Source organism: Leptodactylus fuscus, chromosome 5 (genome assembly GCF_031893055.1).
Source record: "Leptodactylus fuscus isolate aLepFus1 chromosome 5, aLepFus1.hap2, whole genome shotgun sequence".
NCBI classification, from domain to species: Eukaryota; Metazoa; Chordata; class Amphibia; order Anura; family Leptodactylidae; genus Leptodactylus; species Leptodactylus fuscus.
In genome coordinates this window covers 42,686,038-42,700,536 of record NC_134269.1, presented here as the reverse complement: position 1 = coordinate 42,700,536, position 14,499 = coordinate 42,686,038, and the positions used below count along the sequence as shown (strand labels likewise).

Sequence of the window (14,499 nt, the reverse complement as noted above, 5' to 3'; positions counted from 1 at the left end):
GATAGTTCACACGGCTCCTGTAACACAAGCTGGTTACATGTAACGCAGCCTAATGGCTTCTATGGGACTGTTGGGACAACAGCAGCCACCATATAAGTGGTCAGTCTCCCACTGATCTACAATTTATCCCTTACTGTGTGAGATAAATTGTATTGGTGGGCAAACCCCTTCAATGTACAAATCTGTTAGTGAAAGGACAAAGAGCAAGTAAAGTGGGAAATGGACAAAGTAACTCTCCACCCTGCTATAAAAAAACAACATCACTGACTAAGCCCATGTACTTACCTGGAGCCCTCTGTGCTTCTGCTTCTGTTGCCCTGTTTGGGTCCCCATCCGTTCTATGACAAAATGGTCACTGACTGTCTCCCAAGTGCTCTCTAAGTCATAGACATGTCCCCCCGTGCAGTGGAGTAGGGGGCATGTCTTTACCGAGTGCAGTGTACAGGTCAGCGCGAATGGAACCGATGGCACGTGGATTAGTATCAGTGTGGCCCCCTCCTGTTTGTATGGGGCTTTAGAACTCAAAGGGTCCATATCATATCTGCAATATATGGCAGCATGTCATGGTCGTGTGCATGGGGCCTTTCAGGGAGCAAAGTCACAATGGCCATTTTGTCTAAGAACAGATAAGAAGCCAAACAGAGCACCGTAAGGAGCAGCAGAAAAATGGAGGGCAACGGGCAATTTTTTTTTCCTCTAGCAGGGTCACTAAGGTTTCTACAGAATTTCAAGTTGTCCTGCTGGGAAAAATACAAACTATTAACCTTAAGCCTTACTCATTTTACCATTGCAAGCTCCACAAAAAAATAAAATAAAAATCTTTCTGTAACTTCATAAAACCTTATGAGTGTACACAGCAGGCTGATATTCCTACAACACGTGGGTGTCAGCTTTCTGAAAATGAATGGGTATGAGGATTAGATTATGACTTTATTTGTACATGTAAGAAGTGAGACAACCGTGTGACAAAACCTATGGCAGAGGTAAGGGTTCATTTAGACACCTCAATGTGTACATACCTACGATTATAAAGCAAACCTAATATTACAGGGCACTCGTGTGCTTGTAGAGAGAACCTGCTAGTTGATATAGTCCTATGATTACAGCGGCATGGGCAGTTCCACACAAGCACTCTCTGCAATGGAAGATGGGTGTGATCTTAGGAGAGGGGAGGAAAGCTGATTTTTCTAAAGTCCCCTCCTCATAATTTATGAAATGTGACGGACAATGTATAGTCTATGACAATTTAATATCCCCTGCCATTGGAGGGAGGGCTGAAGGATTATGACTTAAATCTAAATTTAACTGGGAATTTTACCTAGATTACGATTAATAGTGATTTAGGCCACGTCCCTCTTAAAAGAATATCCATTTTACGCTGGGTTCACACCAGCGTTTGGCACTCCGTATTAGGTTTCCATCTTCTGCCGGCAGAAGACGGAAACCTGTCATGCCAAGTCCGGCCGTGAGCGCCGGTGAGCATTTTGAGCTCTCCGCAGCTAAACAGTTTTTTTTTTTAAACTGGACACAGAGTACTGCATGTCCGACTCTGTGTCCAGTTAAAAAAAAAAAACGGTTTCGCCGCGGAGCACATAAAACGCTCACCGGCGCTCACGGCCGGACACTTTTCAAACCCCTTCAAATGAAGGGTTTGAAAGATGCCGGCAGGTTTCCGTCTCCAGCCCCTGTTTTGTGCAGGAAACGGAAACCTGCAGAACGGAGACCGGGCGCAGATGTGAACAAGCCCTTTGATGGGCTTGTGTTTGGGGAACCTTGTGAGATTTGCCATTATATGCTCTTCAGACCCCAGAGCATGATTATCAGACATAAACTGTGTTACTTACTTTCTCTGGGGTCTGGAGCTGCTTCTCATCTTCTTTAAGCCCCCCTGAATGACGTCAGATAGGCGTTGTCTCACTTTGTGTCTTTGCGTCATCGTTCCCTAACGTTATTCAGAAGCCGAGAAGGCGACAAAGACCAGCACTGAATACCAGGAGAGGTGAGAAACACTGTTTTCATGTTGGCTCACCTCCCATGGGCTTCCATTAATTATACTCTGGTGTCTGAAGAAATCCCAGAATATTATAGCAGTTCCGGTTCAGATGTTTATAGATCGAACGAAACTGCTGGCAAAAGCGTGTGGGTACTGCAGTAACTAAACCGAAATAACAAAAGTGTACAAAATCCATATCAGTTATCCGGACTGATGGTCAGTATTGGGTACTGGAGGCTTTAAAGAAGTGGGCCGCAGTACAAAAGCCCTGCGGAAAAAATGGCGATGGTAACGCATTGCAGTTTTTCCTACAGGTTTCATCTACTGACCTTCTGCTTCCATAAGTTTAACTGACATGCTGCGACTTCCAAAACTGCTAAGGTTTTAGAAATTGCATTGTGTCCGCTGTACGTATTTTTCTGCAATGTGTGGATGGGATTTGATAGAATCCCATCCACTTTGCAGGGACTGTGGAGCCCCGGACCAAAGGTTAGCGGAGATTTCACACTTTTAAACCTCCCTACATGTATATAAAATTATACACAACTGTAAAGTATCCTTTGCGGCACACAACCTACCTGCGAGGAGTATTGAGCAGATTTTCTAGCTCATCTTCCGTCTCTGTGTCACACTGACATTCTAAGCTTCTCTTTCGTTTCCTACATTCACAAGAGCCGGCGGGCTGTGACGAGGACTCCTGGCCTAACAGTCTACTGCTTAGAGTGCCCATCGTAGGTTCCTATTGGGGAAGAAAACAATGACATATGTCTAAATAGGAGATAGACCTGAAAAACGGGTAACAAAGAGCACTAAAGTGGCAAAAGTCATGCAGAAGTCAACCAATAGACCAGACTGTGAATATGAAAAATATTAAAAACTTTCCTTTTCAGTTGTTAACCAAAAGGTCAGAAGGAACATCAACCTAAACACCACTTAACATCTACAGAAAATTCAGATAACTATATACCGTATTTTTCGGACTATAAGACGCACTTTTTTTCCCCAAAATTTTTTTGGAAAATAAGGGTGCGTCTTATAGTCTGAAGGTGGCGCCTGGCATCCGCTCTAATAGAGAGGCGGAAGCCGGCAAGTGATAGACGCCATTACAGGTGCCGGGGCCTGAGACATCGCTGCCCTGTCCTGCATGAAGCCAGCAGCAGGAGGAGTGATGCTATTCCGCTCCTCCGTCCCCCCGCCGCTGGCTTCATGCTGGGCAGGGCAGAGATGTCTCAGGCCCCGGCGTCTATCCCTCCCCGGCATCCGCCTCTCTAGTACAGCGGATGCCGGGTCAGTATCCGTGGCCCCTTCTCCCCCGGGGCCGGTCCCCACTGGCCCCGTACCTGTGAGGTTGCAGGCCGGCTCCTGCGCGGCGGTATCGCAGGAGCCGACCTGTTCGGGTGACAGCCGGGAGCCTAATGAGGCTCCCAGGCCTGTCACGGCTATATTAGTATTGCGGCTGGTCTCTATGACCAGCCGTAATACTAATACACAGAATGTCCCATAGACGGCAATACAGTTGTATTGCCGTCTATGGGACTTGCAATCAAGTGACCGCAGGTTCAAGCCCCCGGGGGGAATAAAATAGTAAAAAAAAAAAAAAAAAAAGCTTTAAAAATATGAAATAAATAAAAGTTCTAAATCACCTCCTGTTTTTTTTTCAATACAAGGTGATCTAAGCAATAGATATTCCCCAAAATGGTATAACTAAAAAGTACAGCTGGCCCCGCAAAAAAAACGCCCTATACATCCCCGTACAGCTGCAGGGTCACCTGTCAATGTGGCCTTGCAGCTGTTGCAAAACTACAATTCCCATATATTAAATATTTTACCAGTTTTTGCTTCAGAATTTTTTTCCCCTATTTTCCTCCTCTAAAACCTCTTATAGCGTCTTATAGTCCGAAAAATACGGTACTTTTCATTTACATTTCTTCAACAAATTTTGAGAACCATGATGTTTATTTTGCCATTAAAAAGTAATACATTCAACAACTTGATTTTCTGGAGGTAAAGGACGTCTCTCAGCAGGACAATCCGTATCAGACTAATGACAGTGACATTTATCCTCAATGACGTTGAGAACAGGGACACCTAAATGCCCCTGTGGCGTCCCACTGCAGTGGTGTGCATGCTCAACATATCTCCTCATTCACTTCTATGCCATTGCCAGAAATTTCCATTCTTGAGTTTCCACAGAAGTGAACAGAGCACTGGCTGGACATGGGCACTGCCACGTGATTCTCAGGGCACTTGGGGACATTCGCTATAGGTCACAGTGCTCAAAACCCCAGCAGAGACTTATTCCCCATCTTATGGACCTGTCCCGAGTTCTCTGAGATGTTTGGAAAAACCTCCATAAACCTAGAAGAACTGATGGAGGGCAAAGGGCCAAATATGGATGGGAATTAGATTTCTCTTTTCTTCATTAACTTCATTTTGCTAATTGACAAAAATAAACTACTAACACTTCAATTTCTTAACGTATTATAGTGTTGGATTTTTTTTCCACCACACTGGCCTAAAACATTTGAAACAGCAAACATTAGTCAAAAGACAATCTTGTCATATGTTTGGCAGGAGATGTTCGATGTCCATTGGATTTCCCAACACATAACACACGTGTGTACGTGGCTCTCCAGATTTGCTTGCTCCTGTCTCCAGGCATTGTCACGAGACAGCTAGCAGGCCGCATAATAAATCCTGATACATGATCCGGCAGAAGATATTATGTATACTTATGTAGAATGGATCTTTATTCACTAAATATACTGATAATCTATCCTAAGAATAGCAGTTCTCAGCCGCTGATACACAGAGAATGGATCAGGAAGCAGACAGCGCTGTTCTTTGAGCAGTGGCAGAACTGAGTCACTGCAGCTCATCCCGCACTCAGGTAAACAGGAAGAAATCTACAGTAGCCAGTCTGTCCATTACTGAGAGAATGGAGCTGTCGGCTTCTTGTAGTATTCCCCTACTGATCCAACACTAAAGACCTCTTCTTAGGAGAGGTCATCAATATTTTGAGCCTGGAAAATGACAGTGGTTTACCACCTTATCGACATCAGTGGGAAGAAACCAAGGCACATTCACACCTGTGACAGATCACACTAGGTCACACTAGCATTCGGGTTTCCATCCTTCTGGTCCATATGGGCACCCGAAAGACGGAGACCCCATCTGCTAAAAAGCGGTTACACATGGAGTCCTTGAAGGACTTTCCTCTGCCGATTCAAATGCAAGTGTGAACCCAGTCTTAGATATACCAGAGTTTTAAAGGGATTCTATCATTAAAATCACATTTTGTGCGAAAAGCCAAATATTCATTACTTTCCACCAAAATATTACAGATGTGTGTTCGGTGTCTAGTGATCTCTCCAGTGATCTTTTCCTTTGGAAAGCTGCAATATCTGCCTTGACTAACAGAACATCCGATAACTGAAGACAAGTGAATATGGTGCTGAGAATAAGCCGGAGCCAAGACACGTCCATCATTCACAGAACACGTCTAGCGGTGACAGAGTGACAGACTGCCATCTAATCTCATCAGGAACGGGAGACATTGCCAAGTATTACTGGAAGACTAGAATTCAGTATGTCCCCTGAAACAATTATAACATTTGCATAGCTGAAGAATTGGCGACTCGCGCTCGCTGCCTCTGTTCACCTTCAGACATAAGACTGGAGAGTGCTTACTTGAACATATTTTGAGTGCTCGAGGGGCTGCACTGAGTATCCATCCCTAAGGCATGTTAGAGCATTGTGACACTACATAGTAACACAACAACAGATGCTACAGTCAGCTCTGCCAAGCATGTAACAAGCATCTCCAAGTGACAACGTTTCCCTAATGCAGTCTATTAGACCAATCCATAAGTGATGGTAAGTATCTGTAAAGTAATATGGAATATGTTGGCACTACGGGAGAACAGAATGTGCCAGCACTGTGACCAGGGGGCCCTAGAAGACGAGACCCATTTCCTGCTACACTGCACCAAATACTCAGCTGTGAGGGCCGTCCACTACCAAAGACTCTCTGCCCACATCCCAGACTTCATATCTGCGGGTGAGAAGAGGAAACTCTACATCCTACTGGGAGAAGAAGAGGCCACTGTGGAGATCTCTGCCCAATACGTGTCCAGCTGTCACCAAACAAGAGGAAGATGAGACTGCACAGACTGTTATACCCCAAATCACCCACCCCACCTAGCGGTAACCAACTAAGAGGAAGATGAGACTCCACGGACTGTTATACCCCAAACCACCTGCCCCACCCCACCATATACCGGTCACCAACTAAGAGGAAGATGAGACTCCATGGACTGTTATACCCCAAATCAGCCACCCCACCCTCTCCCCCTCGACTCCAACTGTATTTTAATATATCCGATCTTGGTATCCTGGTGGCCCTGGTGATCTGGTTATCAACTGTTCTTGGATGGTAACCCTGCCTCAAGAATGTGTTTTTGAGGCCCCCAAGGTGTTCGTCCCTATCTGCAGGGTTTGAACATATGCAATGGTATCTGATAGCCTGGCTGTATACAATGGAGTTCTTTATGTGTTTGGGATGAAAGCTATCCCATCTTAGGTAGGTAGAGCGGTCAATTGGTTTCCGATATAGTGATGTCTCAATTTTGTTGTCCTGTATCTTGATGACTGTGTCCAGGAAGTTAATTTCAGAGAAGGAGTGATTCAGCGTCAGGTTGATGGTGGGATGGAACTGGTTGAATTGTTCATGGAACATTTTCAGCTGTTGTTCAGAACCAGTCCAAATGATTAGGATATCGTCAATGAAACCGTAGTAGGCCAGAGGCCTGATGGTGCAGGTGGATAGAAAGTCGCCCTCAAGCTTGGCCATGAAGAGATTAGCGTACTGTGGTGCCATTTTGCTCCCCATTGCGGTGCCGGTCTGCTGTAGATAGATACAGTCACCAAAAGAAAAGTAACTGTGGGTGAGGATGAATTTTGTCAGTTTCACCACAGCTTCAGCGTTCATACCTCACTTTTCCATGAAAAACTGGCAGGCATTGACACCGTCCTGGTGTGGGATATTGGAGTACAAAGAAAAAGCCAGAGGAAGCTTCGAAACGTCATATTCTGTCATATTATGAGTTAGCCATTAAAAAAGGTATCACCTACTGAAGACTTGCAAGTTTGTTTTTTTTATATTTCATTAAATGAATAAGAGCCACAGAAGCATGTGCCGCAAACTACGATAGAAATAGGACTGTGCAATTTATCATAATGTGTACAGGCCCATAAAAAAGAATGGGTCAGTGTGCCATCTGTGGAAATACAAGGATAGCAAACAGAACCACAGCACGGTCGTCTGCAACCGGCCTTAGATTTCAGAGCCGCTGTCCTTCTGGTTTGTTACTCTAATGCGCCATCGGTCACTGGACAGTGTATTAATAAGGAGGACAGTCCCATAAATATTAACCATTCCTGTTAAATTCACCCCCTGTATGGGACTGATATGTTTAGCTGTCCATTTAGTCAACCTGGTAAGAGGAGATCACTGGGGCCTCTCTGACACAAGATCAGCTCCTCTTTTCCGCACTTCTATGTCCGGGAGAGGTCTGTGTTTCTTTGCATTTACAACCCCCTTATCTGTCTTGTGCTGTCTTCATAGGAATGCCATTGACAGACCATAAGTGACAAAACCACAGGAATCCTCCTTGGAGGGGTCTGCTCCAGACTAGACAGGTAGCGGATCTTATTACAGACAGCAACTGGACCCAAAGAATGCTACTGACTATAATTCCTTGCAGAAATTTTTCCATCCGGCTTTCTGGCCGACTGTCACAGACTCCAAATGGAGTCCCCAACACAAATGTGAACGTAGCTTTATTCATCATAGCCTTCGGGACCAGCCCATAATTTACATAGCCATGCTGTGCCTATAGCAACAACATACACTGCCCATATAGACCAGTGCCCTCAGTGGAGCGCTCATGGCTTAATAAGACTCACACACCTACATGGTGGTCTCTCCCTAAGGAGTGACGATATCCCCTTAACCCCATATAAAACAGGTCAGCAGGAAAGCGCCTACACCATCACTGTCTCCATTACAGTCTACTTGGGTATGACATAAACATGTATACTTAGCCCATACATCCTTCACATGTAACATTACAGCCAAAGACCGTCGTAAAGAAATGTACATTACCATCACTTACTGAAAGGGTAAACCGCGTTGTCAAAAGCAACATTTTACGGAAAACAAAGATGTCATTATGAAAACGGCACAAACATATCTTACAGCAACAACTGTTAGGCGTCTTCCGAGCTCCTCATTAAAATACTGCGGAGCCGCGAACTTCTCAACAACATAGAAAATAATAAGGCTCAGCCTTTTGATCTAAATAAAAGTTCATTCTACACAACAGAAAAATATACTGAAAATATCACGAAGCCTAAACAAGCCGTGCACAGAGATGTCTGCGCTGCCAAGGGCTCCGCAGTGCAGTGGAAGCACCTACACATCTACAAAGGAGCAGGCCACTAAGTCACGTACATGGGCTATGAAGTGCTCAGAAATACGGACATGTACCGTAAAGACAACAGGCACATCAGATTGCATACAATACATAGCATTTTTTATTTTTTTCAATCTAGATTGTGAGCCCTACATAGGGATCACAATGTACATTTTTTCCCCCCATCAGTATGTCTTTACAGAATGGGAGGAAATCCACAAAAACACGGGGAGAACATACAAACTCCTTGCAGATGTTGTTCCTGGCGGGGGATTCGAACCCAGGACTCCACCACTGAGCCACCGTGTTGCCCCACAATACGTAGGATTAAAAGGTATAGTGGCCACAAGAATTTACCTACCATTAGAGATGAGCGAGTACTGTTCGGATCAGCTGGCACGCTCGCATAGAAATGAATGGACGTAGCCGGCACGCCGGGGGGGGGGGATGGGGTTAAGCGGCCGGCCGCCGTCAAAGCGGAAGTACCAGGTGCATCCATTCATTTCTAGGGAGCGTGCTGTTCAGATCGGCTGATTCGAACAGTACTCGCTCATCTCTACCTACCATCACAAACACAGCGCTCAGCGGAGGTTACACTGAAATTATTGGAGTGGTGCACACAATGGCTAACCTGACGGTCCATGAGAACTGGAGAGCCACCACCCAATTGTTATTACTGTTGTGGGTCGTGGCAATCGGACCCAATGATCAGTAAATTAAACCCTTGTAGGGGGGAGGGGGGGGGAGGGCATAATTTCTTCATTCCAGAATACCCCATTAAAGGATTATCTGGGGAATCAGTGCATTCCCCTGCACTGAATAAGCTTTGTTACTAACATACAGCCTGGTCACTCAGGGGTCAGTTTATAACCTTTGTGGAGGACAGCTGTGGAAGTCAGAAATCTCCATCGGGGCACAGGACAGGAGCAGATAGTCATGAAACACTGGAGTGCTGGGGACAAGCAAGTATGTTTTTGGTTGGGGTTTTTTTTGTTGTTGTTGTTTCAGCTTCCCCAGCCTTCTGCCCCACTTCTTAATTTCCTGGACAACCCATTTAATGAATAAACGGACTACGTAGCATTACAGGTTAGGGGTGTGTGCCCGCACAGTCCAAAAGTGTCCAATCCGTGCCAACACTATCCAACTATGCAAGATATATCCCTTTAGTAAGTAGGTTGGCAAACCAGTTGTCAATTTATTCATACATTTGCAGTACAAATCCATTATGGGAAAAGAGAAAGCCAAAATTGTTATTTTATGGGTAATGCAAACTTCTCTGAGAAATTATATAAGAATAACCATTTATACCAGACCTGGGCAATGTACAGCCCCCGGGCCACATCCAGCCCTCTGACTGCTTCTGTCTGTCTGGCCCGCATAGCTTTTGGAAGTTTGTTCAAGGACCTGTGATGACATCACAAGGATAGGCTATGACTCGTTAGTGGGAGGAGCCACACGGGACTGTGTGCTTGCTGCAAGCTGCCGGCAATGGGGGCTGCTCAATGGTAAAGAGAGAAGAGACAGCATGTGTGAGCAAGAGGGAGGACTAGGGGCAGATGTAGGGGGGCAGTTACACTGAATGCATATGGAGGGGGGACATTAAACTAGGGGGCAGATGGAGGGTGACAATTTAAACTGGGGCAACTGGAGGAGGATATTAAACCATGGGGGTAGCCGGAGGGGGACATATCTGCCTGTAGTTGCCCCCAGTTTAATGTCCCGCTCCAACTATCCCCATAGTTTAATGTCCCCCTCCAGCTGCCCCAGTTTCATGTCCCCTCTAGTTTCTGCTAGTTTTGTACTGGGGCAGAAGGAGAGGGATTTAATGCTGTGGGACATTTGGAGAGAAACAAATATAATGATGGGGTGTATAATGTTAGGGTGACTGTAGGAGGATTATACTTTGTGTGGCACATGGAAAGATGATTGAGAATGGGCGGAGTCAGCGTAGAAGTGGGTGGGGCTAAACTTGCCACGGCGCGCATAGATAGCCCTCTAGAACTGTTACAATTTCTCATGTGGCCCCATAGGAAAATTAATTGCCCACCCCTGATTTATACCCTCTATACCAGGGGTAGGGAACCTTTGGCTCTCCAGCTGCTGTGAAACTACAACTCCCAGCATGCTCCATTCACTTCCATGGGAGTTCCCAGAACAGCAGAGCCAGTATGCATGCTGGGAGTTGTAGTTTTGCAACAGCTGGAGAGTGGTACGTTCCCTACCCCTGCTCTATACCATTCTTCCAAAGGAAAAAGGCTATAGAGTTATATAAAATACAGAACCTCTGAATTTCACATAGTCAAATCAGATAAAAAGACGGCTGAAGGCCCCTATTCTGACACACCACTTAAAAGGGAATCATTTCCCATGTCACAAAAGAGATTTCAGCCATCAAAACAGTGCCTTTTAACATCCTGACTGTATTCTTCAAGAATAATGCAGGCTAAGTACATGTCATTGAAGCGCTGTTCAAAGGGAAATTATTCCACATATCTAGTCTTAAAAGGTTCAATATAGCGCGACTCAACCAAAAAAATGAAACCCCCCCCCCCAAAACACTAATTGGATCACCGGGCCGGGAGAGCAACGGACTTGACAACCTCCAAAGCTACGGCTGAAAACCGTCCTCCAGCCTCATCTACACGACTAGCACGAAACCAGACTGTGCGACTGGAAATCAGACCTATTCATCCCAATAGAGAAATATCTGCATGTGCCACGATTCTTACAAACTGCTTTGTTACGTGTGGCGTACACGTAAGTCACATGTGCACATGAGTGCAGAGATATCTAGTGACAACTATATAAATGTGGTTTCACCGGATCATACCACAAAGTCAAATTTAACATCTTGTTTTTACTGCTCAGTTAAAACTAAACCCAATTTTTTTTTTATGGCATGTATGCCCTTTTACACTCCACATACAAATTATTGGGACATGTACACATGAAACCTGCAGGAGCTTTTAGGACATTGCATTTTAAATCCATAAGGTTTAAAGGATCCCATCATTGGGTACCCTTTTTTTTCTAACATGTAGGAATAGCCTTAAGAAAGGCTATCCTTCTACCTTTAGATATCTTCTCCGCGCTGCCTTTCAGTAGAAATCCCGGTTTTCTTCGGTATGCAAATGAGTTCTCTCGCAGCACTGGGGGCGTCCCCAATGCTGCGAGAGAACTCTCCAGCGCCGCCTCCATCTTCTTCCATCCTGGGTTTCAATCTTCTAGGCATGTGCAATCGGCTCTGCCATCAGGCCTCAGGGCAAAGCCGACTGCGCATGCCCATGGACAACAAGAAAATGGCCGCTTACACCAGCTTACTGTGTAGGCAGCCACAAGAAAATGGCCATTTTCTTGTAGCCGTGGGCATACGCAGTCGGCTCTGCCTGAGTCCCGATGGCAGAGCCAATTGCGCATGCCTAGGGTGTTCAAGAAGAAGATGGAGGCGGCACTGAAGAGTTCTCTCACAGCATTGGGGACGCCCCCAGTGCTATTAAAGTGCTGGGGACCGCCCCCAGTGCTGCAAGAGAACTCATTTGCATACAGACGATAACCGTGATTTCTACCAAACAGCGGCGCAGAGAAGACATCTAAAGTAGTAAAAGAATAACCTTTCTTAAGGCTATTCCTACGTGTGATTGAGGGAAAAAAATGTGATTTTAATGATAGAACCCTTTTAATGAGGAGTTGGTTTCAGCTCCTACAGTTCCGGGAAGGCTTTCTACAAGATTGTTGTCCATTTATCCAGAAAAGCATTGGTGAGATCAGACACTGAGGGTGGACAAGAGGGCCTGGCTCACAATTTCTGTTCTAATTCTTCCCAAAGGTGTTCAGTGGGATTAGTCAGAGCTCTGTACAGACCAGTCATCCCCAGCAAACTCCCCCAAGCCAGCCCTATTACCTTAGAGGACACAAAGCCATGAGCACAGAGCTATCATGTGTTTATAAAACAAGCAATTATTTTTGACGAAGATTATGCTTTTTATTTCTATGCAAATGAGCCAAGAGTGCCTTGGGGGCGGCTGAGCATCACAGCAAGATCTTCTTGCTCAGAATGAGGTGTCAGTGTTCCTGGAAGGAATACTGAGTGAGGGGAAGATCTTGTGGTGATGATCAGCTGCCCCAGGACATGACCCCGGTGCCCTTATTAGCTCATGTGCATCGGAAACAAAAGCAATGGTTTTCAAAATCAAGCAGCCATTCTACAAACAAATGCTAGCATTGTGCTGATGGCTCTGAGTGCTAATATATAGGTACTGGGTCAGGTTTAATAACGTCTTTTTGGTGCCGACAGACTCGCTTTAACGCCATAGGTCTGCGATGGCGAACTTATGGCATGCGTGCCGTAGCCCTGATCGCTCAGTAACGGAATGCAGTACAGAATTCCCGGTTAGGGAGCGATCTCGGTTTTCAGCTGTATGTGCAAATGCACACAGGGATTAAAGCTGTCAGTGTAGGCAGTAGGTCCACGCAACCATGGCCTACACTGACTGCAGAGTGTGACCTCTGCCCCGACTCAGGCATGATGATGCAAGTCATCCGCACATGCAGTAAGAAGACAGACACTTAGTGGGACTGCATACTGGGTAAGTAGTTTATACTACTGTGTGGGGGGTCTACTGTCAAGCATATAATACTGTGTGGAGGCCATCATGGTGCATTTAATACTATGAGAGAGCCCACTGTGGAGCATATAACACTGTGTGGGGCCCACTGGGCATATAATACATTGCTGAGTGCATTGTACTGTTTGGGTACCTCTAGGCATATAATACTGTGTGGGGGCCACTGTTGAGCGCATTGTACTTTTTGGGTACCACTGGGCATATACAGTCCTATGAAAAAGTTTGGGCACCCCTATTAATCTTAATCATTTTTAGCTCTAAATATTTTGGTATTTGCAACAGCCATTTCAGTTTGATATATCTAATAACTGATGGACACAGTAATATTTCAGGATAGAAATGAGGTTTATTGTACTAACAGAAAATGTCCAATATGCATTAAACCAAAATTTGACCGGTGCAAAAGTATGGGCACCTCAACAGAAAAGTGACATTAATATTTAGTAGATCCTCCTTTTGCAAAGATAACAGCCTCTAGTCGCTTCCTGTAGCTTGTAATCAGATCCTGGATGAAGGGATTTTGGACCATTCCTATTTACAAAACAATTCCAAGTTCAGTTAAGTTTGATGGTCACCGAGCATGGACAGCCCGCTCTCAAATGATCTGAAAACAAAGATTGTACAACGTAGTTGTTCAGGGGAAGGATACAAAAAGTTGTCTCAGAGATTTAACCTGTCAGTTTCCACTGTGAGGAACATAGTAAGGAAATGGAAGACCACGGGGACAGTTCTTGTTAAGCCCAGAAGTGGCAGGCCAAGAAGAATATCAGAAAGGCAGAGAAGAAGAATGGTGAGAACAGTCAAGGACAATCCACAGACCACCTCCAAAGAGCTGCAGCATCATCTTGCTGCAGATGGTGTCACTGTGCATCGGTCAACAATACAGCGCGCTTTGCACAAGGAGAAGCTGTATGGGAGAGTGATGAGAAAGAAGCTGTTTCTGCAAGCACGCCACAAACAGAGTCGCCTGAGGTATGAAAAAGCACATCTGGACAAGCCAGCTTCATTTTGGATGAAGGTCCTGTGGACTGATGAAACAAATATTGAGTTGTTTGGTCATACAAAAAGGCGTTACGCATGGCGTCCAAAAAAACAGCATTCCAAGAAAAACACATGCTACCCACTGTAAAATTTGGTGGAGGTTCCATCATGCTTTGGGGCTGTGTAGCCAATGCCGGCACCGGGAATCTTGTTAAAGTTGAGGGTCGCATGGATTCCACTCAGTATCAGCAGATTCTTCAGAATAATGTTCAAGAATCAGTGACGAAGTTGAAGTTACGCCGGGGATGGATATTTCAGCAAGACAATGATCCAAAACACTGCTCCAAATCCTCAGGCATTCATGCAGAGGAACAATTACAATGTTCTGGAATGGCCATCCCAGTCCCCAGACCTGAATATCATT

The 14,499-nt window shown here is 45.3% G+C and overlaps 1 protein-coding gene across 1 annotated transcript in view; it reads right to left on the bottom strand.

The window, feature by feature from the left end:
- GMCL1 (germ cell-less 1, spermatogenesis associated) overlaps positions 1-14,499 on the bottom strand; it is an 81,710-nt gene that overhangs the window by 56,612 nt on the left and 10,599 nt on the right. The window contains exon 2 of the mRNA XM_075273038.1: positions 2,572-2,732. Within this exon, the coding sequence (XP_075129139.1) occupies positions 2,572-2,723 (152 nt within the window). The 5' untranslated portion in view covers positions 2,724-2,732. The remainder of the gene's footprint in view (positions 1-2,571; positions 2,733-14,499) is intronic.